Source organism: Panthera onca, chromosome F1, assembly GCF_046562875.1.
Source record: "Panthera onca isolate mPanOnc1 chromosome F1, mPanOnc1 haplotype 2, whole genome shotgun sequence".
In the NCBI taxonomy this organism is placed as follows: domain Eukaryota; kingdom Metazoa; phylum Chordata; class Mammalia; order Carnivora; family Felidae; genus Panthera; species Panthera onca.
Window position 1 is genome coordinate 13,011,044 of NC_138355.1, and position 16,076 is coordinate 13,027,119.

Below are 16,076 nucleotides of genomic sequence, written 5' to 3' on the forward strand. Positions count from 1 at the left end.
TAACCTCAACCCTTCAGATATTCAGGAAGAAGACCCAGAAAGAAGACAGTCCCCAAACATTCCTATAGTAAATAGGATACATTTCTCAGAGGTTTTTTTTTCTTCTTCTTTTTTTTAATGTAGGCTGATGACATAAGTCCAAAGCATAATTCTAGGAAAGAAGTCTACAAGGGGACAAAATGATGCATTTCAAGTGCACCGCTTTCTGACAGTTTGGCTTTTAAGAGTATCTAGGGTAGAATTACAAATGGTTTCATCCCCTACGCCAATGCTGATGAGATGCCAGTGACTGCCCAAAGCACCGGTTGGGCAGAATCGTGCTTGAGGCAAGAGTCTCGGCTCAGCATAAGCAAGGGCTGTGGATTAAAGAAGCTGGCCAGAGGCTTGGAAGGGATAGGAGTAAGAGGAGTGGCATGAATTTGCTGACCATGAACCAGAGGGGGAAAATGGGCTATGTATCCATCAGATAGTTTTACATTAATGATATTGAGCTTTTTGATAAGTATCGACTTGTTAAAAACTTCAGTGTACATCCTCTGATACGATGTTTTCAAATGAAACCTCATCTTAAACTCCACCATAGGCAAGGTTGGTTTTCAGCCCACTTAAGGGTTTCATGAAACATGGCTTGAAAGCCTCTGCTATAATGAGTTTGGAGTAATTAGTTACAAAATACATCCCCAGGTCACTAAACAAATTAATATCCTCTATCAGAATGATAATCTTTATGAACAGGCACCGCATAGCCCAAAAAACCGGCAGGGATTTGGGTCTTGGTATCTGTGTTCCAGACAGCAGGATGGAAAAAAAGGAGAAAGGAACTTGCTTCTTTTAAGAGCTTTCCCAGAAATACTATCCAACAACGCCTTAAACTCAGCAGCCAAAATGTAGTCACATGGTCACACCTAGCTGCAAAGGCTTTTGTGGCGCACATGAGCAAGACAGAGTGACACTTGTCATTTACACGTTACTACTGGTAATAAGGAACATCCAGTATGTTCCTTATATGTCGGCAGATTTACTCAGGTATGAGAGTAAGTCGTGTGTGTGTGTGTGTGTGTGTGTGTGTGTGTGTATGAATAAAATCATATGTATAGATTTTTGTTACACCAGCACAATCAGGATACAGAACCCCCAAATTCTCTCACTTGCCTATCCTTTGTAGTTGCACCTTCCCCCACCATTACCTCCTGACAACCACTGATCTGTTTTCCATCACTATTCATTCACCTCGGGAAGGACATTTGGATTACATCTAGTTTTGGGCAATTATAATAGAATTGCTATTTGTGCATGTTGTTGTGCGAACATAAATTTCCACCCATAGTTTTATTATGGTGAGATTACATACAGGGACATTATTGGTTACTGTTTTCTCTTCCCACACTGAAATGTAGGAATCTCTAGCAAGCAGCAGACTGTTACAGTTAAGAAAGAGTAAGCTCCTGACCTGTATAGGAATCCCAGGTCTGTTGTTAAAAATTTTTTTAATGTTTATTTACTTTTGAAAGAGGGAGAGAGTACAGGCGCTAACCACGAGTGGGGGAGGGACCGAAGGAGAGGGAGACAGAGAGTTCAAAGTAGGCTCCTCACCACCAGAAGCAGTTTGCTTTTGGCTGACAAGGTCAGCCATACACCTTCCCTGTCCCACCTTGGAGGTACCTCGACTTTCCAGCTCTAAGTTTAGTTCAAAGGAGTCTTGATCTCCTTTCCCTTCCACAGGCTGTCCCACTGATCCATTACACTGACGCTCTCATGCTGATTGGACCCAGTGAGAGCAAGTAGTAACCACCTTAGGTTTATTGGTAAGACATCGGTGGGAGATGTCAGAGGGTGGGAGATAAATCCGGCACAAATTCAGGGGCCTTCTATCTCAGTGAAATTTTTAGGGGTCCAGTGGGACAGAGCACGTCAACAGATCCCTTTTAAGGTAAAGGATAAATTGTTGCATCTGGCCCCTCCTATGATCAAAAAAGAGGCCCGATGCTGAGTGGGCCTCTTTGGATTTTGGGGGCGACGTATTCCTCATTTCCAACCCGTTTCCCAAGTGACTCAAAAAGCTGTTGAATGAGAAGAGTCTATGACATGTCCAGAGTGCTGTGCAAGCTGCCCTGCCGCTTGGGCCACGTGATCCAGTAGGATCCAGTGGTGCTGGAGGTGGCAGGTCAGGATACAACTGGGAGCCTTTGGAAGGTCCCAACTTGCAGCTCTGACCCTTAGGATTTTATTTTCTTTTTAATTTTTTCATGTTTTTATTTTATTTTTGAAAGAGAGAGAGAGAGAGTGCATGTGCGGGGAGGGGCAGAGAAGAGAAGGAGACATAGAATCCGGAGCAGGCTCCAGGCTCCCATCTGTCAGCAGAGAGCCCTGTGCAGGGCTTAAACTCATGGACAGTGAGATCCTGACCTGCGCCGAAGTCGGACACCCAACCTACTTGAGCCACCCAGATGCCCCTCCGACCCTTAGAATTTTAGAGCAAAGTCTGACATCCTGTGTGGAGAACTATTCTCCTTTTGAGAAATAGCTCTTGGATTCTACGGGACCTTAGTAGAGACTGAATGCTTAACCATGGGTCACCATATTATCACGAGACCTGAGCTGCTCATTACGGACAGCGTTATCTGACTCATGAGGAGGGACATTAGACTCCAAAAGTTATGTTGGGGGGTGCCTGTGTGGCTCAGTCGGTTAAGCGTCTGACTTCGGCTCAGGTCATGATCTTGCGGTCCGCGAGTTCGAGCCCCGCGAAGGGCTCTGTGCTGACAGCTCAGAGCCTGGAGCCTGCTTCCAATTCTGTGTTTCCCTCTCTGCCTCTCCCCTGCTCATGCTCTGTCTCTCTCTGTCTTAATAAATAAAACATCAAAAGAGTTACAGGAGTTTTCTAACTTATACAGACAGAAATCTAGGGAACCTGTGTGGGAATGGACATTAAGGGTCTGGGATCATGGTAGAAGGAACATAAGTGGATTTCTAAACCTCCATGGTTTTCTGTGTAAGCCAATTCCTTGTAACAAATCTCTTTCATATATATGGTTGATCCTTGAACAACATGAGTTTGAAGTATGCAGGTCCTCTTATACGCAGATTTTTTACTGTATAGTACTGTAACTGTATTTTCTGTAAGATTTTATTTTTATTTAATTTTTTTAATGTTTATTTATTTCTGAGACAGACGGAGACAGAGCATGAGCGGGGAAGGGGCAGAGAGAGAGGGAGACACAGAATCCGAAGCAGGTCCGAGCTGTCAGCACAGAGCCCGGCTCCGGGCCCGAACTCACAAACTGTGAGACCATGACCTGAGCCGAAGTCGGTCGCTCAACTGGTGCCCCTTTCCGTAAGATTTTAATAGCATTTTCTTTTCTCTAGCTTACTTTATTGTAAGAATATAGTACCGATATATAACTTATATAGGCTAGCTAGAACATATAAAATGTTATTTTATATTTATTTATAATACATATAATATATAAAATAGTGTTAATTATCCTTTCAACTATTTCTATTATTGGTAAGGCTCCCGGCAACAGTAGGCTGTTAGTAGTTAAGTTTTGGAGGCATTAAGTTTTGGAGGAATTTGGAGGAATTTGGACTTTTGCCTGCGTGGGGTATCAGCAATCCTCAACCCTGCCTTGTTCAAGGGTCAACTGCATAATGAAAGTCATTACATATATTTCTCCCATTGGTTTTGTTTCTCCGGAGGACCCTAATACAGGCAAGTTATGTAACATCTCTGTGTCTCAATTTCTCCCTCCTGGAAAATTGGGATAAATGGTTTCTACCTCCCAGAGTTGTGAGGATTGAAAAAAGGAAATGGTATACGTGAGTTTGCTGAGGTCAAAGCAGTGTTTCGTACATTTTGGTATTTTTACCACCTGAGTAAAGCTCATGGCAGAATGCAGATGTTCATAAATATTTGTTGAATAAATGACTTTATCAATTTTTAAAAGAATCCTAACATATATAACTGTATTATTCATTAGTTTTTATTCAGCAAATATTTATGAGTATCTACTATGCCCAGGCATAAATATTTTCATTAAGAGGAAAATGAATCATTGATATAGACTATTTTAAACTATTTTTTTTTCCTCACAGAGCTATTCTTCCTTAACTAAAAATTCATTCCATGAAATTTGCTTTTTATGGAAATGAGATAAAGAATGAATAGCACAGGCACTGGCTTCAGTTACTCTCTGAAAGTCATATTAATTTACTTTTTAAACAAAAGAGCAAAACAAAGAGTAAATAGAAGATAGGAATTTAAGTAAAGGTATTTGGGTTCTTTGTCTTAGTGGAGGTAATTTCAAATTCGTTGTCCTCAGAGCAGGGGCATGTCTTCCCCTATAGTAATGCTGGTGAATATAATTTATGCCATATTTCCGAATTGTAACATGATTGAAATTTGCATTTCCTTAACTGTGTGGTGTTGGTGTGGCTTGAAATAATTAGATTATATGCTGGTCCAATTATTTGAACAGTCATGCACACACCCTAAAGCTTAATTACCATGAATAAATCAATCCCACCCCAAATTCATTGGCTGTCACTGACAATAGCTTCAACTGTACTTGCACAGTGTAAGGAATTGTGAGGAGGCGAAGACCCATGGTTAAAACTTTAGTCGTTAGAATAACTGCCAATTCTCTTAGAGATTCGTTTTCTTCAGTGTAGAATCTGCAATTTTACTCCATTTAAACTTTACAGTCATTTCTCTCAAGACTAGGATTATCTTTCTTCCATCTTTCCTTCCTTCCTCCCTCCCTTCCTTTCTTTCTCTTTGCTTACCCTGAGATACTTTTCTTTTTACTCTTAAAAAATATTGGGGGATATTCCAATATTCTTGGAAAAATATTAGGGCTTTTGAAAAAAAAATTCGTAACATAATTTGACCTGGGTCTTGTCCAGGGAAATTTACCATTAAAGAAATCTTAGAACATGACTGAAATAAAGATATTTACAACACAAAACGCCTACTATTATAGTTACTCTGAGAAACACAGCAAAGTAAAATTCTTGATGAAGCTACTGCTGATTTCGACATCTTGATTTATTAGGTCATCAGTTTCCAGTTTACGGCTAGGTTTTAAATATGTTGCTAAGCGAAAGGGAGACTGCCTCTTTACGGACTAGGGGCTGGACTATTCGTTTCGATCCGGTGAGCGGCGATCGAGGCACGTGAAAGCCCCACCAAGGGTAGGGGGCGGAAATTAGCGACTTAAACACTCGGATCCCGAGAAGCCGGCTGGGTGTTAGAAACAAGTAGAGTAGAAGAGATTTGGGGCTAATTAAAACCAGCACAAGACACTCCCCCTCGTGTTAGCCAAGGCCGGGTCTCCAGCATTTGCAGGGCTGGGGGCGGGGACTAGTTAGGATTCAAATTTAAAGCGGGACGCCCGCGCGTAGCTCAGCAGGTGCCTCCAGCCCGGCTCCCCGCGGCGGGCGTTTCCGCCCCTACCTGCCCACCGGGCCGGAAATTACCTAGCAGGGGAGCTGCCCCTCCTTTGTTGTCAGCAGTTCAACTGCGCGGAAAGCCTTAAAAAGTGCGCAGCGGCGGGGACGCCGGGGCTGGTCCGCCCACGGGTACTCCACGCGTTTCCAAGCTCTTGGCTGCCGTGTCCCTTGCCCTTTTAGTATGCCACTGGCCATTGGGGGACGTCGGAGCAAAGCCGGGAGGGCAGTGAGGCGGGAGGAAAGGGAGGATTATCAGAAGGGACGAGCACTCAACGTACTACACAGGTTACGCTTCAAGGAGCCGAGAGGTAACGCATGCGCCGCCTGCATTTCAGGCGCGTGGAGAAAGTCGCGCATGTGCAGAGCCGAGAGAAAAAAAAAAAAAAAATGCAGCGAAGGGGTGACTGGCAGGTTGAGGGCGCTTTAGCTAGCGAAGAGCCACGGCAGGCAGCGGGCGCGTGCGCACAGCGCCCGAAGGGGTGGGGCTCCTCCGAGGGGACGGCCTCGCGCGCCCCCTGGCGCGAGCCCGGGGAGAGGAAGGAGCGGGAGGGGGCGGAGAGGAGGGAGGAGGCACGGAGGGCGGGAGGGGGGAGGGGAGCCGGAGCGAGGGAGGGTTTATCGACCGGGCGATTTTGGTTAAAATATTCAAAATGGCGGACGGAGGAGCAGCGAGTCAAGATGAGAGTTCAGCCGCGGCGGCAGCAGCAGCAGGTAATCATTACAGCATTTTACATATTCATATTCATACTCAACCCCGGCTCCCGCTGCCCCCCCCCGCGACTTAGCATAATTTATTAGTACTCAGGATTATTATAATTAACGGCGGGGAGATGGGGGGCCGGGGAGCACGGAGCCCCCGCCGGGCGCCGAGCGGAGGGGGAAAGAGGCTCGGAGCGGCCAGGCGGAGGGGGAAGACAAGGGGCAAAGGGGGCTGCGATCCACCGCCCTCCTCCTGCCCCTGGCCCACCCCGCCGCCGCCGCCGCTCGCCCGCCCGCCGGCACCGGCCCTCCTCCTCCGCCGGCCGCCGCCGCCGCCGCCTCCTCGCCGCCGTGCCCGAACCCGAGCGGGTCCGCGGCGGGGCCGCGGGGCCGGGGCAGAGGGAGAGGACAATAAAGACATTTTACATATTCATAGCCACTGGGCCGACGGGGCGCGGGCGGGCGACCCGGGCCGGGCGGGCGCGGGGTGGGGGGGGGCGTGGAGGGGGATGGAGGTGGCGGCGAGCACAATGCCGGGGAGGCGGCGGGGCCGGAGCGGACCCCGGCGGCCGGACAGCCACACGCGTCCCCCCGCCGGGAGTGGGCCCAGGCGGGGGGGGGGGCGGGCGGCCCGGAGGGCGGCCGGGGGTGCGCCCGGGGAGAGCGCCCCGCCGGCGCCCGAGCGGGGCTGAGCCGGGGGGTCACGGCCCCGGGTACCTCGGCCGCGCCCCGCTTGTCCCCGGTGTGGCGGCCTGACCTGAGCCAGGCCCGCGCTCTAGGTGGGTAGGGGTGAGCGGTCGCGGGCGCTGCGAGGTGGCCTCGGGGCGGCGGGGGTGGGGAGCCCGCGCAGGGGTCCGCTTCGCCCCCTCCGGGGCGGACAGGGTTGAAAGGCGGCCCTCGTGGGAAGTTCCCCTCGGAGGGGGATGTCCTCCGGGGCAGCCCCATGTGCTCCAGACCATCGGTCAGCAGTCCCCTGGGTGCTGGAAAAGCTCCCAGTCTCCGGTGGGCCGTGCTTTCACCCCCGGGAGTTGGGTTGGAGGTGCCTGGCGTGGTCTCATCTTCCTCTCCCCTGCCCCTCCCCGCTCCCCCGCCCCTCTGCGCTGACCCGGACCCACGGGGCCGGGGGCCCTCGGGGCCCTCTTGCTCCCAGGCCCCAGAAGCACCCGGAGGCCTCTCAAGAACTCGGATGTAAAGGCTGCCCTCCTGCCCCTGCCCCACAACCGGCCGGCCTGACAAGTTGATAATATTCTCGATTTCCCCTCTCCTGTTGGGAGTTAGGTAGGGGCGGAGATCCCCCTCCTCGGTTCTGTGGTGTTGGTTTCTTGCTGGGTGCTGGGTCCTCTCTACTGTCTGCTTAGCCGAACCTCTCTCATTTGAATAATGTCTAATTCGGGGAGGTTTATATTATTGAAATGGCCGCCCGGCTTTCCCCGCCTCTCATGTTTAGTAATTCAGACCTTTAATAACAGCCACTCACAGCCCAACGCCGTGTTTATATTTTACATTCGCCCCATGTGCTTTTGTGGTTCGATATGATTCTTTTTTTTTTTTTTTCCTTGGCAATCCACGGGGCTCTGAGATCAAACCCAGGCTGTGCTGGGAAGAGCAGGGGGAGAGCTAGGCCTTGGCTCCTCTGGCAGTTGCCTAGGCCTCATTTTCTGCCGCTTGATTTATTTACTAATAACCAAAATGACTTTCCTCCACCAACTTCCACACACGTACCCGGCCTCCGCGGGCAAAACAAACCCTCCCGGGGCCTTCACCAGCATTAAACCAGCTCCTAGCTAAGCTCCAACTCCGTGGTGTTTTGTTTTCTCCTAAAAAGATTTTCTCATAGTTTGCAGTAATATTAGGCCTAAGGGGAAAAAAAAATCTTCTCATTTTCAGGGACGAGTGAAACCTATTTTGACTTAATACAAGTGAGTCACTTTACTTTAGTGATAGCTCTCCCCTGCCCCTTGGCTTCCACCTCCAAGTTAAACACTTTCCGGCTTTGGAAAGGTCTGCACTACTTGTAAAACCTATAGTTGTGTGTTGTTGTTGTTGTTTTTCCCTAGGAGTTGTAGAATAGTTAAGTGTTTTAGAAATTCCAATTAACAGCACTTTCAGAATGTCTCAGTGCAGCGTTTCCTTTTCAACTTCTTCATTCTAATTTAAGATAGGGCTGATATTAATTTTGTGCTGTCCCTGTCAAGGTTTGCGTATTTTAATGGGAGCACTCCTAAAAACAGAGACGGGTTAGGTTTTCTTTGAGCGGTTTGTGTCACGGTTAAATGAGTGAACATAGCAGAATAAACATAGTCATTGTGTCTACTCTGATCTTGGAACTTATTCTCTTCCCAGCATACCCACCCCTCTTTAAGTTGTCAGAATTGATTTTATGTTTTATGTAGAATCAGGACAATTGGTCTGTGAAAGTCAGGCTAACTTCTGTTGTTTAGAGGAAACAATAATTTTCATTTTTGGTTTTTCTCTTAGTAAAGCTTTTTTCCCCCTTTTCATTCTATCTAGTTTTAGTGTGTTTTATAAGAACATAGAGTTGCTTCTCATTGGTGGTTTGTTTTTTTTTTTACCCCTGCTAGTAAAGTACCAGAGAAGTGTTATTTAGCTCTGATGTGTTAAACCTCTGAAATTATAAGGCACTTTATTTACGGTCAGTTGCTAGGTACATATTTTGGGAGACATTAGTCTTCAGTTTAATTTGTAACAAAATTGTAGATTTGGTGGGCTAAAAGCAAGCCAATTTCAAATAACCAGTTCTCATCATTTTTCCTCTTTCACATCCAGTAGGCCGGCCCGAATGCAGCTGGGGGATTGGGGGGGGGGGGGGGGATCTGTAGCTTTCATGTGAATGTTCAGGTGACTGACTGCTTTAGAGACCTGAAGCATGAGGTCGAATGGACAAAAGGCAGTAATATGATTTCATGCCTTAAATAGCATATGTTTTTGCACCCGATTCCCAAGATGTGGTCAAACTGATGATGTCATTGGACAGAGGACAAGGTGCAGTTAATTTGATTTATTGTCCTGAGGTGAAGTGTAGCAGTGAAACCTTCTCATAGGGAAACCATTTATCTCAGGACAATTTCCTTTATAGCTGCAATTTAACCACTACTGGGGCTGCAGATATTTTATCCAGGATGATAAAATGTATGCTGAATTTTGTAAACAAAATTCCACTGTTAGAATTGTTTTAATAGAGAAAAGGATGAGTATTGTTAACTGGCATTTTGGTTGGCGTTCCATGCTGTTGTAAAAATTCGTTTCCTCAGGTTCTCAGATGGAGACTATGGGTTTTAAGTAAGTACAATCCTGGAAGTGATCAATATAAATGTTTATTTTAGAGGGGTTCTTTGTGACCTCCCCAACTCTAATAAGAAGGTGCCAGGCTAAAGAAAGAGAGATCATTGGCCTTAGTACCTATTAAAAAGAGTTTTTTTTTTAATCTTTTAGTTTTTGAGAAAGAGAGAGAGAGAGACAGAGCGTGAGCAGGGGTGGGGAGCAGAGAGAGAGAGAGGGAGACAGAATCTGAAGCAGGCTCCAGGCTGTGAGCTTTCAGGGCTCCAACTCCCAGACCTGATCACGACCTGAGCGAAGTCCTACGCTTAACCGACTGAGCCACCCAGGCGCCCCTGGCCTTGGTACCTATTTTAATGAGTAAAGTGAAATTGAAGAGAATGAGCACTGTACGTTCTTTTAAAAACTGAAATTACAGTGTTTAAAAATAAGGTGGATACTTATAAGAAAGCATGTGCTTTGCATACAATTTAAAAAATAATTCAAAATTCTTTTTGGATTTGTCTTAGTCTGGAGAAATGTATGTATTTTGATTGATTAGTGATTTTTAAAATTACTACATTGTGAGGTAGTGATTCCACCTAAGATTTTTGACATAGAAGGTTTTCCTTTTAGACATTTTTCATCATAATTTTAACTAGTGTATCTTACGGTGCTGATTAAAATGCCTTAGGAATGTGGTAGGATGCTGTGCTTTATCCCTAACTCTTCCAAGCTTGATAGAGTATTTTAGATTATTTTTGAGCCTTAGTTTATAACCTGCCCATCTCCTTGTGTACCCATCTGGCAGGCTACTCACAAGTTTTCAGAAGACCCATTGTCCCTTTCTTAACTTGCCCCACCTACTAATTATAATGGTACTTTTGAGTTTAGGTCTTGAAAATTCATGTGACAGCTGACCAAATGTTTTTAATATTTGAAAGGACCGTTCTGCTTCCAAGCTATTACTGTAATTTTAAACGTCTTTTCCAAACTAATTTTTAACTCCTTTCATTTTGTCATTGTCAAAACTCCCAGGAATCAAGGAAAAAGAGTGACTATTATTCAGGTGTACAGTGAATAGTATTCTGCCATATTTTTAATTTACTATTCTCTGCATCGATAAGCAGCAGAAAGCAGAAGAAATGAAATGTGTTTTATTGCTGCCTAGATTGAAGTAATTGTTAATCTGTTATTCATCTGGTCATCGGATTTCAGAATAAATTTAGGGCTCAGAATGTTAAGTCGCTCTTACCAAGCCACGAAAGATGTTTAAAGGAGCCTTGACTGTCTTAGGCAGGTGCTTCTAAAATGGCAGAACCGGAGGGGTGCCTGGGCGGCTCCGTTGGTTAAGTGCACGACTTTCCTCGGGTCATGATCTCATGGTTCATGAGTTTGAGCACCACATTGGGCTCTCTGCTGTCACCACAGAGCCTGCTTTGGATCCTCTGTCCCCTCGCCTCCCGCTCCTCACATGCTTGTTCTCTCTCAAAATAAGTAAATTAACTTTAAAAAGCTTGTAATATAAATGAGGTAACTAAGTCATGTAATATCCTAGCCTTTCCCCAAAGCTTAAAAAAAAAGAATGACAGACCTGGAAATTTGAATGTTATCTTTCATAAGTGGTTGGCATTAAAAATGAAATATTTGAAGTTTCTTGAATCTATATTATTTGATCTTGGATATTTGGTTGTATGTCTTTGTGTTTAAGTTGTTTTTAACATTGGTCACTCACTTTCATGAACATGTTTCCTTTGTACTAGGAAGACTATAACATTATGTAGTGGTGATTGCCTCATTATTAACGGTTATTTTTGTTTGTTTTTTTACATTGAAAACACACAGCTCTACTCTTTGTATCTACTCTTTGTATCTGCTCTACTCTTTAGTTTTTTGAGCACTATTAAAATAATTTTTTTTTTTAATTTTTTCACGTTTATTTATTTTTGAGAGACAGAGTGAGCATGCTGGGGAGGGGCAGAGAGAGAGGGAGAGGTAAATCCCAACCAGGCTCCAAACTGTCAGCGCAGAGCCCTACGCGGGGCCTGAATTCTCGAACTGTGAGATCACGACCTGAGCCGAAACCGAGAGTCTGACGCTTAACTGACTGAGCCACCCAGGCGCCCCTAAAACCAATTATATTTTAAAATACTGGTATATGGCTATCATTAACTTGTTTTTATACAACAGTGCTTGTTCAGTTACACAGTTTTTGTGATTAGTAAATACTGTGAAGTGCAATTTTAAGCAGGGATGTGTTTTCCCAGTGGAAGTGATTGGGTTTAAAACTATTTAAATAATTATTGTTTACAGAATGGAATAAGTAACGCAACATGCTCCTTTTGGGTTGCTTAAGTTCTTGTTTCTGTTGCCTTTTTTTAATATTAAATTTAAATGCTTGAGCAAACATGCTTATTATTTATTTCTTCAAGGAAATCCAGTATTAGGCGTTAGAATGTGCATTTGATTGTCATACATCTGTCTTACTGGAGCTTCTGTACCCCTTCTGAATGCTTTCCTTCTTTTTTTAGGAAACTCTTTGGGCAGGGGTTTTGCCTAATTCTTTTATTGTATTGCTTAAATAAGGTAAATATCTTTTTGAGGGAAATCAGGGATGAAAGAGGTAATAACTACAGATTGTAGAGAATAGCAGTTGCCTTACCCATCTTTTGCTGAACATTTTTTGTGCAATATTGACATTTTGTGAATAAAGATAATAACTTTTCAGGTTTATATTTCTTCTTAAGTTATTTACACTGATGTGAGTGTTATCTAATCGTATCCATGGGAAGAGGCAGTCTTAGGGCCCTCCTACTCCACCGTCTTCCCAGCCTCCCTCCTTATATTTCTTCTTAGGAATAAATCTGTTTTATTTTGTACTGAAATATTTCCATGTTCTAAACTGGCCGTGAGCCCTTATAAACTCTTTCAGCAGTAATAGCAGTGGGGAAAAAAAATAGCATGAGTGGAGCCATTGCCTGTGACTGATCCATTTACAATATATTTACAATTTGGAATATGAGAATTGTCTTGAGTTTCAGATCCTCTGATTTAAAGAAGCTCTTTACATATTATGCATGTAGTTTATCGAGTTCTGTGTGTTTTTAGTACAGGGTGTTATTGAGCATTGATAGGTTATGTTTATACTTAGTTGCTGATATAGCTCCTTTGTGTCATGTTTTGGGTTTTTTTTTTTTTTTTTTTTCCAGTTAAGCAAATACTCAAGTTTTCACTGTTGCCTAGATTTGCTGACAGGACTAGTAATGAACAAAAGAAGAATCAGCAAACCTCTACATTTATCAGATTTTCTTTTTAAAGTACTGTCCAGGAAACTAGGATATTCATCGAGAAAAGGATACATAATATTTATTTAAAAAAAAAAAAAAGACAATGTGAAAAGCGCAAAACTAAGCTCAGTATGAATATTGGTAGTAGCTTTACTTAACCTGTGATGTTGAAAGTCATTGAAAGTACAGTCACATGGTTTATTTCATAATTCTCTGTGACTTTATTGGTTTTTATGTTGGAGTCATAACAATAGTATGTAAAGTTAAATCAGTAAGATAATACAAATTAGTAGGTTTTTTGCGGGGGGACTAGTGAGTTTCCTCTTTGTAATAGGAGATATAAACAGGAATGGCTGGGAGTGAATATTATGTTGTGTCTTTTAACTCCTTTTTGTTTAACATGTAATGGAGTTGTACCGACTGGCTTTGTAACTTACTGTGTGAATATACTTTTTTACAGAAAAGTGACTGACCTGTTTTCTTGATTTAGTACATTTATTTTAATGGTCTGCTTAATGAAAGAAATGTCTTTTTGGCTGATTCATACTGCAGCAAGGAAGTTTATTATAATCAGTCCTTTATTTATTTACAATTATTTCATAGTTTACAAAATATATCTGCTGTGTACCTGGTCTTGTGTCAGTTGTTTTTGGGGATAACAAGGGAAATATAAGACTATGCTATGGAGGAGTTGGTATCTTTCCATAGCAAGGAAAATCAAAAAACAATGTACGTAATATAATTATATGTTAGAATATGTAGCAGATAATCGTGATCAGGATAGATACCAGGGTGTGTCCAAATTCGCAGGAACCAAAGGTTCCTAGAGCCTTTATAGCTGAAAGGTAATGTAGATACCATCTATCCTTATAGCCTTTACAGATGAGGAAATGTTCTCACAGCGATTCAGTGTCTTGCCCTCAGTCTCTTCACTGTTGAGTTAGGCATCAGAACACAAGACTTCTGACTTTCTAGACTCCTCCCCACACCCCCAGTCTCTCTGCCACATCACTGCCAGTCAGATAAGACTTTAAGCAGAAGATGAGTTTTAAAGCTGAGCTTAAAAAAAGGCAAAAAGAATTAGGAATGGGAAGACAGAGAAGCATATTGCTGGGGAAATATTCAGGATTGTAGGTAAAGAATGAGGCATTTGTTCTAGGTGCAGGGTTTTTAAGGAATCCCGTGATAAAAGTGCTGTTTTAGGATTGATGTGGTGTACAAGATGGTTTGAAACAGAACGCAGAGATTGTATCCATGGAAACCAATATATAAAAATCGAGGCATGTGGTTTGCCGGCTAATTGGTTTAAATGCTATTGGAGATACAAACAAAGAACAGTCACCTGACCTCAAGAGGCGTTCAGTCTAATAACGATGCAATAAAATAGAGAATCCAGGATAAATATGTTGAGGATGTTGTGGATGTTGTCCAGTTAATCACACAGAATAAGGACCTTGGGGAAAAATTCTTGCCAGGTCTTTATGTTAGGAACTTTTTTATTTCTCACCAATAGTTTTGTTTTTAGTCTTCTGGACACTGCTAATGATTGACTTAGTTTTCTTTTCAAATCAAACTACAGTGTTCAGACCAAGTTATTAACCTGAAAGATGGGAAAGGCAATTATGGTATGCATTTTTCTTAGCCTCCTCATTCCCAGTTTCTTTTTATGTCCTTACCTTTTGTTTTATATTTCTTTTATTTAAGCTTCTGTCTTTAAATTCTTGTTCTTTTGTGTTTTATGTGGGCTGCTTTATATCCCTTCTGGAGCAAAGCAGGTGTAAATAAAATAAAATTACCATCACCATAACATAATGATACTGTCTGTATTTTTATAGCACTTTAAAGTTTATAGCAGCCCTCTCATTTTCATTACCTTAGTTGGCCCTTTCAGGCAAGTATTATTATACCCATTTTATAGTTGAGTAAAATAAAGCCCAGATTAAGTGACTTCCCCAAAGTCATGTGCTCAGGAAGCACAAAGTGTGTTTGGGGAACAGCAGGACTTCCAGGTCGGTTATTGCTTAGGCTATACAGCGGGGAGCGGTGGAAGGTTACGGACTCTGTTCTGGAGAGCTCTGAATGCTCTGGGCTGGTGGTGTACGAGTCTGGGTTTCTTTTGCTAGGCACTAGGGATCCTTTGAATTTTTTTGTTCTGGACTAGCCATGATCAAAGCCCTTAATTCTAAGTGTTGAGCAGCTAATTAGAGTCAAGGGGGATGCTAAGGTTTTGAGCTTAGATTATAAAGCGCAGTGCCAAGTAAACAGAAGCAGGGAGGTTGGAAGAGGGAGCCATTTGGAGACTAGGCAATGAATTCAACTTTGGAGATGTCATTTGAGACATGGTTGGTGGCTATTACTGCGTCATAAATTCATTGTGAAAATCAAGACAGTTTTACTGAATTAAATGTGTGATAAACGTACAAATATTAGGATTGAGATTTGTGCTCCTGCCACTCCATTGTGTGGACTGAGCACTGAGTCTGAGCGTTGTAAATCCTAGACCTCTCATTTTGACTTTGCTCCTGACTTCTGTGGTTGTTTCTTTCAACAATCAGATGGTGATAACACCGGTGTTAGAGGCATGCCGTGGTGAGTAACAGATTGATAGCAGAAGAATTTTTTAAGGACTGTAATAGTTTTTCTTACATGAGCACAAGAGTAAAATCAGCAAGTTTATTACTGGTGCTGCTGTAGAGAAGCTTTAGATCGATTCTGTGGGCCATTGTACTTGAGGTTACACATTTCCGCGTGCGGCCAGCACCTTGGGAGAGGAAATGCACTCCACTGGTGCTCTTCTGACAGCTTTCCCATGGAGTTGTTGCATTGTAGCAGACAGAAACTTTGAAGGTTCTCTGTTATCTGGCCCCCATCCCTGCCTATGCATTCTTATCTCCTACTCCTTCCTTACAGAGCATGATTCAACAGTTCCACCCTTAGCAGCCCACCACAAACACAGTGTTTCTTTTATCAGGTTTTAATTTTTTTTGAATGTTTATTATTTACTTTTGAGACACACACACACACACACACACACACACACACACACACACACAGAGTGCGAGCAGAGGCGGTGCAGAGAGAGAGGGAGACACGGAATCCGAAGCAGAGCCCGATGCGGGGCTCGAACCCATGAACTGTGAGATCATGACCTGAGCCGAAGTCAGACGCTTAACCGATTGAGCCACCCAGCCACCCCAGGTTTTAATTAAAAAAAAAAAAAAAAAAATTCTACCTAGGGGCCCCTGGGTGGCTCAGTTGCCTACGACTTTGGCTCAGGTCATGATTGCATGTTTCGTGGGTTTGAGCCCCAAGCTAGGCTTTGAGCTGGTGTCACGGGGCCTGCTTCGGCCTGTCTCCCTCTTT

General features: G+C 43.7%; 1 protein-coding gene across 3 annotated transcripts in view; it reads left to right on the forward strand.

Annotated features, from left to right (window-relative positions):
• The first annotated feature begins 5,271 nt into the window (after positions 1-5,271).
• POU2F1 (POU class 2 homeobox 1) overlaps positions 5,272-16,076 on the forward strand; it is a 188,063-nt gene continuing 177,258 nt past the window's right edge. Inside the window, exons 1-2 of one of the 3 annotated variants that reach the window (XM_060643404.3) lie at positions 5,272-5,759; positions 6,121-6,162. In XM_060643404.3, the coding sequence (XP_060499387.1) occupies positions 5,633-5,759; positions 6,121-6,162 (169 nt within the window). In that variant the 5' untranslated portion in view covers positions 5,272-5,632. Of the gene's footprint in view, positions 5,760-6,070; positions 6,163-16,076 lie in introns of those variants that run through there. The other 2 variants (XM_060643405.3, XM_060643408.3) reach the window with 2 other exon arrangements.